Source organism: Mytilus galloprovincialis, chromosome 6 (assembly GCF_965363235.1).
Source record: "Mytilus galloprovincialis chromosome 6, xbMytGall1.hap1.1, whole genome shotgun sequence".
Taxonomy (NCBI): domain Eukaryota; kingdom Metazoa; phylum Mollusca; class Bivalvia; order Mytilida; family Mytilidae; genus Mytilus; species Mytilus galloprovincialis.
Genome location: NC_134843.1, coordinates 37,238,585 through 37,254,872, shown reverse-complemented (window position 1 = coordinate 37,254,872; position 16,288 = coordinate 37,238,585). Strand labels below are relative to the sequence as shown.

At 32.3% G+C, this 16,288-nt stretch overlaps 1 protein-coding gene across 3 annotated transcripts in view; it reads right to left on the bottom strand.

Moving 5' to 3' along the window:
• Positions 1-6,556: 6,556 nt before the first annotated feature.
• LOC143079504 (arrestin domain-containing protein 17-like) overlaps positions 6,557-16,288 on the bottom strand; it is a 39,379-nt gene continuing 29,647 nt past the window's right edge. For all 3 annotated transcript variants that reach the window (XM_076254870.1, XM_076254868.1, XM_076254867.1), the window contains exons 4-8: positions 13,516-13,736; positions 12,406-12,600; positions 9,924-10,133; positions 8,823-8,991; positions 6,557-6,911 (exon numbers count right to left, since the gene is read on the bottom strand). In XM_076254870.1, the coding sequence (XP_076110985.1) occupies positions 6,724-6,911; positions 8,823-8,991; positions 9,924-10,133; positions 12,406-12,600; positions 13,516-13,736 (983 nt within the window). In that variant the 3' untranslated portion in view covers positions 6,557-6,723. The remainder of the gene's footprint in view (positions 6,912-8,822; positions 8,992-9,923; positions 10,134-12,405; positions 12,601-13,515; positions 13,737-16,288) is intronic.

Sequence of the window (16,288 nt, the reverse complement as noted above, 5' to 3'; positions counted from 1 at the left end):
AGCAGTTCAATATATAAATAACATGGGAGGTAGTGTTGTAGCACTGTTGGAAGTAGTAAGAGAAATATGGTTCTGGGCTGCTGATAAAAACAATTTTATTACAGCAGTCCATATTGAAGGGAAAGATAATATTACTCCTGATCAATTGTCAAGAAATTTTAGTGACTCTTCTGAATGGAAGTTGAAAGAAAATATATTTAGAAATATTTGTGGGCATTTCTTTCAACCAAATATTGATTTATTTGCTTCTAGACTTAATAAACAGTTAAGTAAATATGTCTCATGGTTTCCAGATCCAGATGCTATGGCTTCTGATGCTTTTTCTTTTTCTTGGAAAAATTATTTACCATATGTTTTTCCTCCTTTCAGTATCATAGCAAGAATTTTGAACAAGGTAGAAGAGGAACAGGTGAGAATGGTTAATGATAGTTCCAACATGGCCATCCCAACCTTGGTTTCCAAGGTTATTGAATTGTTTGGTCGATTATCCTGTTATTCTCCCTTTTTGTCAAGATCTTTTAAGACTTGTACACAACAATCAAAAACACCCGCTAAACATGAGAAAGTTATTCCTAGTCGCTTGTGTAGTATCAGGCATTCCCTCCAAAAGAAGGGAATTTCAAAATCAGCTAGAAACATCATCATGTACTCAGTCATGTAGAGTCTCTACCTCGCGACAATATGAATATAGTTGGCGGAAATCGCATTTTTGGTGTAATACACAAAAAATCAATACCACTTCACCAAATGAAGTACAAGTATTAAATTTTCTCGCTAGACTCTATGATGATGGCAAATCTTATAGTTGCATTAATATGAATAAATGTTCTATTGGCCACTCTGGCATCAATTGTCTGTAATACAGTAATCAATAGTAATCTCATTTCCAGATTTATGAAAGGAATTTTTAATGCAAGACCACCTTTGCCTAAATATTCCATCACATGGGATGTTGGTAAAGTTGTTCGTTATTTAGAAACTTTATTTCCACTGGAAAGTTTAAGTCTCAAGATGTTAACTTTAAAAATTGCAACCTTATTAGCTTTAACTACTGCTCAAAGAGCTCAAACATTGACAAATTTAAATTTGAATTACATGGAAACATCTAGTAAAACTGTCGTTTTTACTATGAACTGTTTACAAAAAACAGACAGAATTGGTAGGATTAACCAGAACATAACTCTGGATGCATACAAGAAAAAAGAACTTTGCCCAGTATACACATTAAAATATTATTTGAAGGCTACCAAAAAATTGCGCAAGGATGATTATCTCCTGGTGTCTTTTAGAACATGGCGTAAAATATCAACCTCAACTTTAGCTCGATGGTTAAAAATTGTCTTGACTTCATCTGGTATTGATGTTACAAAATTTCAGGAGCATTCTTTCAGAGGCGCCTCTACATCTGCAGCTTTTAGTGCTGGTATCACTCTAGATACAATTATGAAAACAGCAAATTGGAAATCTGCAAAAACATTTAAGAAATTTTATCTAAGAGAGGTTGAAGCTAAAAGAGGTGTTAAGACATGTAAAAAGAAATATATTAATGCTGTTTTGTCTGTTTAATGACAACCTAAATAATATTTTACAGGAGTTCCATTCTTTACAGAAACCGGTAACATTGTGGATTGACCAGAGCTGTCGATTTTTCCAGGATAGTGTTGTGTTGGATATATGAATGAACTTTATGGACTTTGTGTCATGATGGAAATGTGAAGAATTTGATAATGTTGATGGAAATGTGAAGAATTTGATAATGTTGATGGAAAGATGAACTTTCATTTTAGTGATTATGATAAAGACAATTATAGAAAGTTTTGTATTATTGAAATATTTTATGACAGCATTAAATGTGGATGTTTCAAATCTTATATTTGTGGCCATTTTTATCTCATTTCATTGATTCTCTTTGCTTTAAAGATTCATCTTTAACCAAGAAGCTGTAGGCTTCTGTAATAGAATGGACCATCATCCAAGCATCCATAGGATGTGATGGATGATGGACATTCTGTAAGGAAGCCGAAGGCTTCGCGGGTTAAAGACCCGCCCTTGATTTATGGCCCACCCATTTTATATACAATTAAATGAGTTTTTTCGCTCATATCCTTTTTCGGGATACTTTAAAATGAGACAGAATACAGGTGTGCACGGGTTTATATATGCACGCATGAGTGGATTTGTACAGGTGATTATGATTTAAAATCCCTCAACTGTAAAACAAGGTCGTTACTAGCCTGTAGAATAAGATATTCATCTTTAACCCGCGAAGCCTTCGGCTTCCTTACAGAATGTCCATCATCCATCACATCCTATGGATGCTTGGATGATGGTCCATTATAAGGTAAAATAAGAGTCATAATGTGTTTTCAATATGAAACAAATATGTTTATATTAAATCTAAGGAAAATACATCTGAATAAATAAAAAAATTATTGACAGCACTGCAATGAAGCACAGCCATCAATATACAAAAACTGAAATAGCAAATCAAGGCATACTGACCTCGGTCACCTGGTGTAATCCATTCATAAAATGAAACTCATGATTGGTGTATCCGACAAAGATCTATATTATTAATACAATGTAGACTGGTCATTACATCCATTCTATCAATCGGTGTCTTTTTAAAGTACAAGAAAGTTAATACTAAATAACTTTTTTTGCAATATTTGCTGTTTGGGTTAATGGTAACTTTCTTAAATAAATTTCCAAAACAAAATAGAATAATTTTGATTTAAAAGTTGATAAGATGTATACCTATTATTTGCTTATTTTGTTGTTATAGTAAAAGAGAAATAGACGAAATTCTTGCACTTCCCCTTACATTCCTATGTCACAATACTCATGTTTATACATCACAGTAAGACCCAACGTGCATTTTCGTGATTGACCTCAGGGTAACCAGTGCAATGCATTCAAAAATAAAAGCAACTTGGCATTGGTCTATATTATACATCAGTTTCTTCAGTAACATTATTGCAATTAGTGGTACATGTTAAAGTGCAGATCCAGTCATCATTAAAAAGGGGGATTCCAATCATATGTCCCCATTCAAATGTGTTGATAACCCTGAGAACCTACTGAAAGATAATTTTGAAATAAACTATTTTCATATATATTTTCTATTTTGTCTATTTCATATGTTGTTCACCTTCCTATCTTAAATAATTATTTTAATGAGCATTGTATTCCTCCTCATATCTATATAACATACACAATGCTACACTTAATGCATATTTTTTAAAAATAGATAAATAAAACATACCTTAACCTTGTAGCCTTGCAATCTTTTTTGTATCTGCATCCAATTTAAAATTCTAACAATAGTTAAAAAAGAAATAACACTACCATTTCGAGTAACACTTACAAATAAGTGTAATATACATATAGCACCTTAGAAAATACAATAATATAAAAGTTGTAAACATCAATAAAAGCACTTTAGTTGTGTATATATAAGTTACAATAAAGAATATCAACAATAACACAAATGTAGACATTAAAATAAGAACTAACTTTAAAGTTACATATTTCAAGAAAAATGAGTATGATTCTCACATAGTGAGCAACTCCATCCTTATGAAGAACATGCTGTGCATGTTTATTACTGTGGATTCATCATTATTGGTTGGATACCAATTTTCGTTGATTTCGTGGGAACAGGTGAACCAGGAAATTAAAGATTCAACGAAAACCAAATTTTCTATAGGTTTGTATGCAGATTTCGCCAAAACCATGAAATTAAATATCCACGAACATGTAAGTTTTCCTCAATCCATGAAAATTGGTTCCCACAAACATGAATGAATCCACAGTATTAGTCAGAAATTACTCTGACATCTGACAGCCTTTTAAGGAAATGCAAATGGTCACAAGCATATTTAAAATAGATTTTTCAATAAAGAAACAAAAAAAAAGCCTTGTCCTTACAGAGGTATATCAGTGTAAAAATAACAAGAACATAAAATTACTCTTGATTACTGAAGTAAATAAGAAACACTAATTTTTCTCTATACAAAACGAAAATTAAATACAAAAACTCTAAGCAGAGATAACAAATTTAAACCTGAGAAAACCACTAACCTACAGTAGGAAATCTGACAATCCTAGCTTGTCCATTAAGATTGTATCCAAATGCACTTACCACTTGCGAGATTCAAACTCTCAAACTTAGCATCAGAAGCCAATTGATAAAATGTTCTTTATACAAAACATATAGTAAATCTCTTAGCAGATATGACAAATTAAAACCTGAAAGATCTACTAACATACAGTAGGAAAACTGACAATCCTAGTCAACTGAGATAGGAGCAGAATGCACCTGCCAAGAGCAGGATTTAAACGCACAACCTAAAAGGCAACAGGCAAGTGATAAAATGTTCTCATTAAAAAACTGAATTAAAAAAAAACTCTTACCAAAGGTAGCAAATTAAAACCTGAACTTTCTAATTTGAAATATAAAAAGTCAAAGATATTTTGGTATGGTAAAACCAAATAATCACATCAATTAAAACATAAAGTAGAAGGTGTGAAATCAGATTGGTTACTGAAGATTTTCGAAAAGTGTCAAGCCATTGAATAAGAATGACTGGTAGATACAAATTAAAACTGGTTTACAAATGGATGTACAAAATCAATCAAATGGACAGACAAACAAACATATGAAGATACTTAATTGATCATTTAAATAGTAATGCCCTTGTTTGATGTAAAATACCATTTTAATTTTTTGTCATATAAAATATATTTTTTTGATATATATACACATGGAAAAAAGTTTTGCAACACCTTGATTTTTCAAAAATTGAAAAATCAGCCTCTTTTTTTGGATATATGTAATAAGATATTTGTATAATATTATTGAAACATAGTTTATGATAACATTGGCATTGAAACGAACAAAAAATGTTTAAAAAAAAAATGATTTATATAACCACAATTTTAATAACAAAATGAAGCGTTTTTTGTACAAAAAAATGCATTTTACAACTTTGACTGTAGTCGAACTTTACAATGTCAGACATTTCAAAATTAATCTTCAGATGACTGTTCACATCATGATTGATCGTTACACGCCAAAGAATTATTACTTTGTGCGCAGCCTCCATTCAAACGGATAACCGCATCTTAACGTCTTCTGATTCCTGCCAAAAATCGACTAATTTGTTGCTAAGGTAGCAGCAACCATTTCTGATGAAGGGCATTGTTTATTTCATGATGTGTTTGAAATGGGGTGTCCTTTCGCGCACTTCCCGCCCAATAGTGTCCCATATATGCTCGATATGGTTCAAATCTGGGCTACGATCCGTCCACGGAAGATGACCCGAATTCCATTGGAACAATGAATCTTCCTCCATGATGCTAATTTTCAATTTTAGCGAGCTCTGCACTACATTGGATACGGAAAACTGTGTGTCTGTTCGTGAACCAAGGTCTCCGAAATGGTCTTATCGCACGATAACCAGTAGCGATGAGTCAATCTCGAACAGTTCTTGTTAAAAGGTCCCTGTATGCCAAACACTCTCTTTTTTGGATTGTATTGTATGCAAGGGGTTTCCTTCTGACCAACCTTTTTTATGCTTGATTTTCCCTAGCAAATGGTATAGAGGGTCTTCTTTATTTCGGAAGGTCTTTAACATCGTTTAGTGCCATTTTTAATTCTCAAAACGACTTCTAGTGGAATGGTGATGACCAACAATACGTGCAGTTATTACAGCGACCTCCTGCTTCACTCATGCTGATAATCTGTCATCTTGCTGCAGTTAAGAGTTGTCGATGACCCATTACAAGGTGTCAATCACATAACTTTAAAATTTTGGTTATTTTATTAAAGTGTTGAAAACAATGAGGATGAAAACACCTGTTTTGCTGTTTACGGGTACAGTAGCTGCATGTGCAGATAAAAACTTACCGAGTCGATATTTATTGATTAAACTCAGGTGATACTTAAATAATGTTTAAGTAGTTCTATTTTACTAAATTATATCACAAAAAAATAAAAAGTGTTTTTTTAATTTCAATTTCAATTTGGTGTTGCAATACTTTTTTCCATGTGTATAGAATATAAAAAATTTTCAGACATTACTTAAGTGTATACAATTTGACAATGATCCCCATATTTTTTAATCATTTAAATAGATATATTACAGCAATAAGAAAACATTTTGCAACACATTCTGTTGACGCAATATTTTAGAAATCTAAATTTAAAGATTATAACGAGGCCAACATATTGGTCGATTTTTAATTCAGCCCTTACAATGCAACTTTACTAAAATCTGTGTAGTGCATTCAAACTCAAAATCTGAATACACAATATGTCACATTGTGTATGATGAAATGAATAAATATATATCAATGACAATAAGTGGTATTTTTTTTTAAGACAGACATATGAAGGAACTATATATATATGCTCATGTCATTTAGTACTGAGTAATATAAAATGGTCATGCCAAAATCCGGAGAGTCTTAAACCAGAATGTTATTACCTTAAGATAAATAATTATCAATATTTAAACTGTTATGTTTCCGTTCTGTTGACAAATGAAATCCTTATATTCAATCACCTGATCACATGCAAATAATGCACAAATAATCATTTTATACCCGATGAATTTCAATATATGTCAGTTTAAGAAAACATTTAGCTGTTTATTATTGATCTACTATAAATACTTTAACACAGATATCAACTTGTTCCTTGTCCAACTTTTCTCAAGTCTAAATATGGTTGTATGAATCTGCAGCTGGGGTAACAGTTGATGGTGTCAATCCTCCATAATTTGTTGTCTTGCTCCAATCGTAGTAGGTGTAAGCAGGGGCCCAGTTAGTGTACGATGTTGTGTGCTTGTCATCATCTTCCTTTAGATCAACCTTTCCAAAAACACATTCAGCATACGATGGCGGCACTTAAATATAAACGAAGAAATAATTGCACTTAAATGTCAAACTAAAACAGATGTCCTTCTTTTCAATTCCATGTAACAATATAATAGCACCACATACACAAAACAGCATTACAGTAGAAAACACATAAAAAAAAACTAGGTGTGTCAAAGCGACATGAATGGCCCCGTCCCAAAAAGTTAAAAATCTGCAATTTCAATATAAACACATGTGGACACAAACACAATGGTAGCCTCACATATCAACAATCAGCTGTCATTTTAGTGGAGTAGAACAAAACTTTAACTTGATCTGTAACTCATCATGGTTAACTCACATACCAAAAATCAGCCCAATATCTGAAAGCGTTTAGAAAAAAAGTCTGTATAACTTGTGATTTTCAACAATTTCTCAAAGTCCAAAGCCCGTAATTTAGGCAAAAATTAGTGAAGCAAAACGAAACTTAAACTTGATCTGTAACTCATCATAGTTAACTCACATACCAAAATTCAGCCCCATATCAGAAGGCGTTTAGAAAAAAAGTCTGTATACCTGTGATATTCAACAATTTCTCAAAGTCCAAAGCCTGTAATTTCGGCAAAAATTAGTGGAGCTGAACGAAACTTAAAACTTTATCTGTAACTCATCATGGTTAACTCATATACCAAAAAACATAATGCCCCTCTACTATCGTAGGTGGGGCATAAAAATCAGCCAAATATCTGAAGGCATTTAGAAAAAAACTCTGTATAATGGTTTGTTGCGGAATGACGGAATGACTGAATTACAGAAAGATGGAATTACGGAAAGACGGAATTATGGACAAGGGTCAAACTATATGGCACCGACAACTTCGTTGCGGGGCCATAAAAATGGAGAATGTGTCCCATATAAGTGATGGGAGAGTGTAATAAAAGAGCCAGCCAGACATTTTATATCTGATCCCGATTTTAATCCCTAAGACTAAGTCACAAATGGCAATTATGGTAATCAGATGGCCATCCCAATGACATTAGATTAAAAAAAAAAAACGATATTAAACTTTACTTTGATAGGAATTTGATGTTCTGACGTAAACTGTTAAAATTGGCAGTACATCATTCAAAGTGTGCACATCAGTGTGCTCATATCTGTCTTAGACTCTTTATTTGTGCAAAATGATGTCAAAAACTTTACTTTCATTTTTAAGTCACATTTCCCAAACCGGATGTTGACTTGACAATGGTAAAACATGGACCTTAAACGGATACGTAAAATCTGTGTACGTTTACAAAGCACGACTGAGTGAAGAAGCTCTTTCCACATTATCTCTTAAACTAAATACTAGAAATGAACGTTAGATACAGGTATCAATGATATTTTAGCATTTTTGAAGAAATGTAGGATTCATAATTAAATTTCCCACCTGTGCACATGTGCACACGTGTTCTTGTTCATACAACGTAGTTCTGACGATTTTTCATTTAAAACCTTTCTAAATGTTCCATCAAATCATGTTTATAAATGTATTTATTATAATTTTAATCTTTTGGACTAAATAAATTAGATACAAACCGCTGAAATGTACCAAAATAATTGTGAATAGACAGATTAATTCATACGATGTCCGGTACTGAAAATAGTTAACCTGTCACCTGAACAGGTACTTTTCAGCTGTCCAACAACTAATTAGCCTTGATTAAATTAGAAAGTATTGAAGTAGGGATTATTTTGATAGTAATTAATCATCATGTCATTTTTATGACCGGAAATGTGTGGTTGTTAAAGGCAAAACTTTGGGTCAAAAAGATCATGAATTATGCTAAAATGACAGAAAAGCCGTGAAAGCTAAAAAGTAGATGACAGTTTCATGCTTTGCCCAGCCGGACTTTTACCGGACATTATACAATTGACCAGAATATATAACCGTTTTGGAAGCCTTGATTTATACTTACATCCATGAGGTGCAGATGGCTGAAGAGACAACCCAATATCGTTAGCAGATAATGCTTTCTCATCTGTAGTTGGAGGGGCTGGAATCTGATATTCTCCAGTTGTTGGGATTGTTCCTATAAACACTGGCGCTTTAAACTTTGCAGGAGTAAAACTGTTTTCAACAAAGAGCTACAAGAATCCAAGAATAAGTTGTTACTTTAATATTGTTCCCTTTTTAGAGGAATCTATATGATTCCTAATATGCTACCAGAAAATTTTAAAATTTCATTAAATTTTAAAACACAAAATTAAATACAACAATCTTATTGAATATATTGGGGAATTTATCTGGCTTTACCCAAAACCATACATGTGATCATCTTAAACTTAAAGGTGCTTTTTGATGCAGCAAGTTACAACTAATAGAAATCATAAATCTGGCTAGCAAAGATGGAATTATTCAAAGAGCTGATCGCTCTGAGGTGGAAGAGATGCATAAAAGGTAACTTTTCGGCTCTCCCTCAACACCATTTGTGAGTATGGTTTTCAGAAACGAGGATAGTCCATTGGAAGGGGACGATAAATGGCTGACCAATGTTAGGAGAGAGCCATATCTCTAGCACGTAAAAGACACTCTTAAAATTTCAAAAAAAGAGCAGGCTAATGCCACTACAAGGCAACACTCACACCCTCCACCAATAAAGACTTTATGGGGGAATGGACTCTATGGGCGAAAAAACTCAGGACGAACAGACCCACGGTGAACATGTAATCAAGGCGAACTAACCGGGTACCAAATTCATGCATGCATACTACCAAATCTACTTTAAAAACAAGCGGGTACAAGTAAACAAACAACGTTCATGTAAGATGAAATAAAATCTAATAATTTACATAAAAAAAGTGTAGATATTAATACATTAAAACATGAGAAATTATAACACTATATAAAGACAGTGATTATTTTCCAAGCGTAACTAATAAATTAAATGATGCAGATGCTTAGATCATGTGTAAATATAGGTGTCAAGATATGGCACAGAAGTTCTAATAATAATAAAAACCTGGCAATAATTTCTGAATTTACAGAATTAGAAGCATAGTTATAAATAACAACTTACAATCACATTATAGTCAATATCAATGATATTACAACCTGCTAGTCCAGTTGGTGGAATAGCCGGTATTGTGGCAGCACCTTTAAATGATTTATATTGATTCACTGGTATTTCAACTTTTTCATTAAACAGTTTAAAACTGGCTTTCTTTGTGTGGAAGTGAGGTTTACCAGATGAGAGCATACGGTCTGAAAATCCAGCAAAAGTCGCATTCTAGAATAAAAAAAGAGATAGAGAGAACGTTATTTACATCTGGTTATCTTTCTGTTAATTATATATATAAATGTTTTAAATATTTTGTAATCAAAAGGAAACAATGAAAATCACACTGGACAAATATATTAATCTAGTAATTCAATTAAATGAAACTTTTCCAAATCATACTGCCAAGTTCACAAATAGTTTCTTAATTTGATAATTATAAGTATGATTGATTGATTGATTGTTGGTTGCTTAAAATCCAGTGGCAAATATTTCATGCATATTCAGGGCGAGAACAAGTTCACAATAAATACTATAGGTAGGTCTTGAAATAAAACAGACCATCTGGAATGATGGTCAGGGAAATTTGGACTGCCACTGAAAAATGAGGGTATATTGGATAGGGACAGAAAGTTTGCCTTGCAACAGGCCACCTATGGACCCCTCAAATTGTTGCAAGGGTTCTTAACATGCAAAGAGCATGGCACTTTCTTTACACGAGGAATCGGATTTAATGTCCCCAATCTGACCGGACGTGACTGCGAACTTGATACATCCCGCACAGCCAAACGGACGCCCCACTTCAGCAAGAATTTTACTGCCAGTCGGAAGAAGACCAAGTGACCATATTTCTATCCCCCAGTCACCCTTGTGGGTATAATTATAAGTATGTATACTAAAGTTATTTTCTTGAAAATGTTTCAGTTACAGCTTTATTAAAACCTGTATGCTTAATATCTTAACTAATAACTGATAATTTTTCTATATACATATATATGTGCATGCAAAAAAAAAAAAAAAAAAAAAATTATGAAAAAAACAAATCCCCCCTCCCAATTTATTTTTACCCCCTTTTTTAGAAGTTACCCCCAACTTTCCCTTTTGTAGTATGGAACCTTGTAGTACAATTTCAGAGGGATCCTTACACTTAATCACAAGTTATTGTCTGGAAACTTGAAAAATGCTAGTAATTGGCCCCTAATTCCTAAACCTTTGGGGCAACTACCCAAAAAATTCAAGCCCTGTCTTCCCTTTGAGGTATGGTACCTTGCATTACAATTTCAGAGAGATCCATACATTTAAACACAAGTTATTGTCTGGAAACTAGAAAAATGCATGTTTTGGACCATTTTATGCCACATATTCCTAAACATGTAAGGCAACTGCCCCTAAACACAATCCCAGCCTTTCCTTAGTGATCTGGAACCTTGTGGTACATTACATACCTGCCAACTGTCACTTCGAAATATATTGTATAATGAAGCAGTAAAACACAACGATTAATTTTATAACTTGTCTTCTGACGAAAAATTTATAGTTTTATTCAGTAATGAAGAGCTATGTCAGGTAGTTGCTAAAACCTGCTATTATATTTTATGTAGAAGAACAAATTTTTTATTTGTATATAGCTAATGATGTATTTTAATTAGATACTTATATTGTTTTAAAATTATGTAAAATATTGTATATAATTAATCCTTTAATATTAGTCTCTCATAATTCTTAATAAAATGGCACTTGTTTATGTTTTAGTATTTATAAGCTAATGATATTTTACTGTTAGTTTTAATATACAATATGTTTTATATATGTTATCCAATATTTCATGTTATACGCAATGTTTTATATGTATATTGAAATGTATAATGTTATACAAGTGGTGAGACTTTAATAAACTATTGAATCTGAATCTAAGTTATTATTCAGATTAGAACACAGATTTGTTTATTTAACAATAATCAGTCCTTTCAATTCTATAAATGTTAATGGCATGACCCCTTTGGGTGTTTATTTAGCAATATGAATGTATAACAATTAACTACCAGACATAATATAAAATCTGCCTGAGATAATATAAAATCTGCCCGAGATAATTTAAAATCTGCCTGACATAATATAAAATCTGCCTGATATAATATAAAATCTGCCTGAGATAATATAAAATCTGCCTGAGATAATATAAAATCTGCCTGACATGATATAAAATCTGCCTGAGATAATATAAAATCTGCCCGAGATAATATAAAATCTGCCCGAGATAATATAAAATCTGCCTGACATAATATAAAATCTGCCTGATGTAATAGGAAATCTAACTGACGTAATATAAAATCTAACAGACATAATATGAAATCTACCTGACTTAATAAGGGATCTACCTGATGTTATATAAATCTGTATAACATAATATAAAATCTGCCTGACATAATATAAAATCTGCTTAACATAATACAAAATATACATGACATAATATAAAATCTGCCTGATGTAATATGAAATCTACCTGACGTAATATAAAATCAATGGTTTTGATCACATTTTGACTTCTGTTGTCAACAGAGAATTCATAGATCAAAGGTTCCCCAGGTACAAATGCTGTTTTGTTGATCTGGATCTTGACTGTCATAGATCCTTCCTCACTACACTTGCAACAACATAATCCTTCAACTTTCTGATCAACAGTGTCTGCAATAGGATTCTGTAACAAATACATATATATAATATATAAATTTACCTGATGTAATAATTCTTGTGATCTCAGACTTTGTATATTGTGTCTTTTTATGTTGTAATGTTACACTACTGTTTCAGGTTAGGGTGAAGGTTGGCACCTGTTTAAGCGTTTAAAGTTGCTGCCTTTGTATGCACCTTTCCTATGTCAAGAGCCTGTTGTTTAGTGGTGTGCCATGCATGTTGTCCATAAGTGTTTCTCCTTTTTTATAGACTAAACAGTTGCTTTTCCTGTTTTCAAGAATAGTTTTTGGGGCCCTTTTTAGCATGCTGTTCCGTGTAACCAAGGCTCCATGTTGAAGGTATAATAGTTTTCTTTAAATAGTTGTGATTAAGATGGAGAGTTGTCTTATTGGCGCTCTATCCACATCTTCTTATATCCTGATTCAACATTATTTCAACCAATTGCAGACACTTTAAGCATGTTAAGAATGAAAGACTGTTTAGCATTTGTATTCCATAGGTATTTATTTTGAAATGAACCTCATAAGGTAATCTTTTAGTCATAGAAGATGGTAAAAATTATTATTTCAATATACAAAATGTAATAATAATGTTAGACTAAAGTAGAGGTCCTCCTTAGATTGAAAGGACACTTAAAAAAATGCTAAAGGTCACCAGGTCACTTTTAATAAGAATGTTTAGACAAAATAAAAGTCTTTCAACATGTCCAAGTAAAGTTTTAAATTTTTTAAGGTAACAAAACACAAATAAATTTGAATGAGACATCAGTTTGCCTGGTCTCTTAACATCCCCATACCCCGCCCCCTCCCCCCTAAGGTTGCAGGTCAGATTTGAACATGTTAGAGCCACCAATATCTTATAAACTTATCACATTTGTAGCAAGCAAAACAAGACATTTTTATACAGAAATAAATCTTACCAATGCATCTGCAAATTCATTGCAGTCAAGATGACGTATAACAGTGAATGGTTCTCTAAATGTTTCATTAAACTTCCAAGGTCGTGTAATAACTGCTTCACAACAATATCTGACATAGCCTTTTTTCCCTTCATAAGAACACGGCATATCTGCACCGAGCTGGACAGAAAATGGATAAGAAAAGTCTCCTTGTGGATGTTTCACAGACTCTCCTGTATCTTCTGAAAAAACAAAATTAACTAGAGAATTTGAAAATTAAAGTTACTTCGTATAGTAAGCTGGTTTAAACATTTTGTGAAAAGTAGTACAATGTATATCAAAATTATACATAAGAACATGAACAGTTTGTACCGTTAAGCTTTCACGTCTTTTAAAAAAAAATGTAGTGACTAAGTCTGGTGCACAGACACTATCACAATCAGAAGTAAAGAGGTTCTTTTTGTGCAAATCATTTATCAGCAATTAAAAAAAAAGAACATATTCAAAAGGAGGCAAGATGACATTCATGAAATTAAGCTCTAGACAAATGCTAGATAAAGGGTATAGTTTCCTCCATACATGCATACAAATTACCAAGTATAGAAAATAATGTTCCTTAACATTAAGTTTGTGCTTCTGCCAATAACCTAATAGTTCTTTATCAGAGTTTTGTATTAATAAGTATTGTGTATAGGTTTCATAATGTTTGGTTAGGGCAAAGTAGAGTTACAGAACGGAAACTTAAAAATGATGCCACCAAAATTCAACCTTGATCTGTGTTTTGTGATAATAAGCATTATGTACAAGTTTCAGGACATTTGCTTGAGGCAAACTTAAGTTAGGGAACAGAAATTAAAAATTTAGCAATTTTTCCATTTATAAAGGGCATAACTCTAGAACAGTTAAAGTGATGCCACCAAAACTTAAATTTAAACTGTGTGTTGTGGTAATATGCATTATTAATAAGTTTCATAACATTTGGTTAAGGCAAACTTAAGCTAAAGAACAGAAGCTAAAATTGTAGTGTTTTTTCATTTATAAAGGGGCATAACTATAAAACGGTTAGAGTGACACTACCAAAATTCTAACTTGATCTGTATTTTGTGGTAATAAGCATTATGTTTAAGTTTCATAAGTGTATGAATTTGACTGTCCCTCTGGTATCTTTCGTCCCTCTTTCGTAACATTTGGTTGAGGCAAACTGAAGCTAGAGATTGGAAATCAATTTTAGGACGTATGTACGTACGTACAAGGGTAAAACTTAATGCCCCCTACGCTACGGCAAGGGCCTAAAGAGAATTTTTTTACCACGAGGACCCGATCAGGAAAGCATTTTTTGGGGTAAGCTAAATTACAGAAAAAGTAATCACACTTCGTACCCCCAAAATTTAACCAATTATGTGAAAATTTCTCAGCTTCAAAATGAGCCATCATACATACATGACATATATCCAAGTTTACAATATAGACTGAGCTACAGGGGAAAACATTACCATTGCCGCCTATGGGAAATCATTTAAGGATATTGACCCAGATACTATATATTTGGTTTTTTTTAATCAATTTTTCAATTTAGCCATTTAATGGGAGATAACTCTACTAAAATACTCTACAGAGCATGTAAAAGACGTTTTAATGTTTTTACTTGTACATGTTGTAAGATGAAAACAAGATACATGATGATGCCATCTTTCCTTTTTTGTTTTCTTAATTTTTGTTCCTATTTATTCATGAGTAATCTATGCAAATTTATAACAAATAATGCAAATATAACATGCATTATCAAAAAAAAAAAGTAATCACACTTTGTACCCCTAAAATTTAACCAATTATGTGAAAATTTCTCAGCTTCAAAAGGAGCCATCATACATACATGACATATATCCAAGTTTACAATATGGACTGAGCTACAGGGAAAAACATAACCATTACCGCCTATGGGAAATCAATTAAGGATATTGACCCAGATACTATATATTTGGGTTTTTTTAATCAATATTTCAATTTAGCCATTTAAGGGGAGATAACTCTACTAAAATACTCTACAGAGCATGTAAAAGACGTTTTTATGTTTTACTTGTAAGATGAAAACAAGATACATGATGATGCCATCTTTCCTTTTTTATTTTCTTAATTTTTGTTTCTTTTTTTGTGAATAATCTATGCAAATTTATAACAAATAATGCAAATATAATATGCATTATCAAAATATTCAGGACATGCTAAAACTTGTTCATGACTGTTAATTAGATATGAATCTGAACCTTGTCATGTGCTTAACTGGCAGGCTTAGCTGAACTCTTAACATACAAATTTCTAAGGTAACAGTCAAAAAGAACATAATGATGTTCAACTTGGTGATGAATCAACAATCTCCAACATTGAATTTAAACTGTGAATAGACATAGAAGAATTTTAAGCTAACTAAAATGATAGCAGCAAAATAAGGAATTCCTTTTAAAGTAAGGTGCCCACTTATCATACAACTGAAGAAGAGGTTTGGTCTCTCAAAATTGAAAATGACTCTTCAATCAAGTCACCGCAACATTTAAATCCTTTTTGGTCATCCTTTTTTTTAACCATTGATTGAAATATTCCAAGGGCAATTGAATATTTTTAGCATAGATTAAAAATGTTCAGATGGAAACTGCAGCATAATATTTTACCTATTAACCATAATCTGTATCGCTGGAAGGTAGTTAATAGTGAAAACTGTGAGCTATGTTTCAAATCTGATAGCTATAATCATTTTTTCTTTAAATGCACATGGGTAAAAAATTATTGGACATTACTA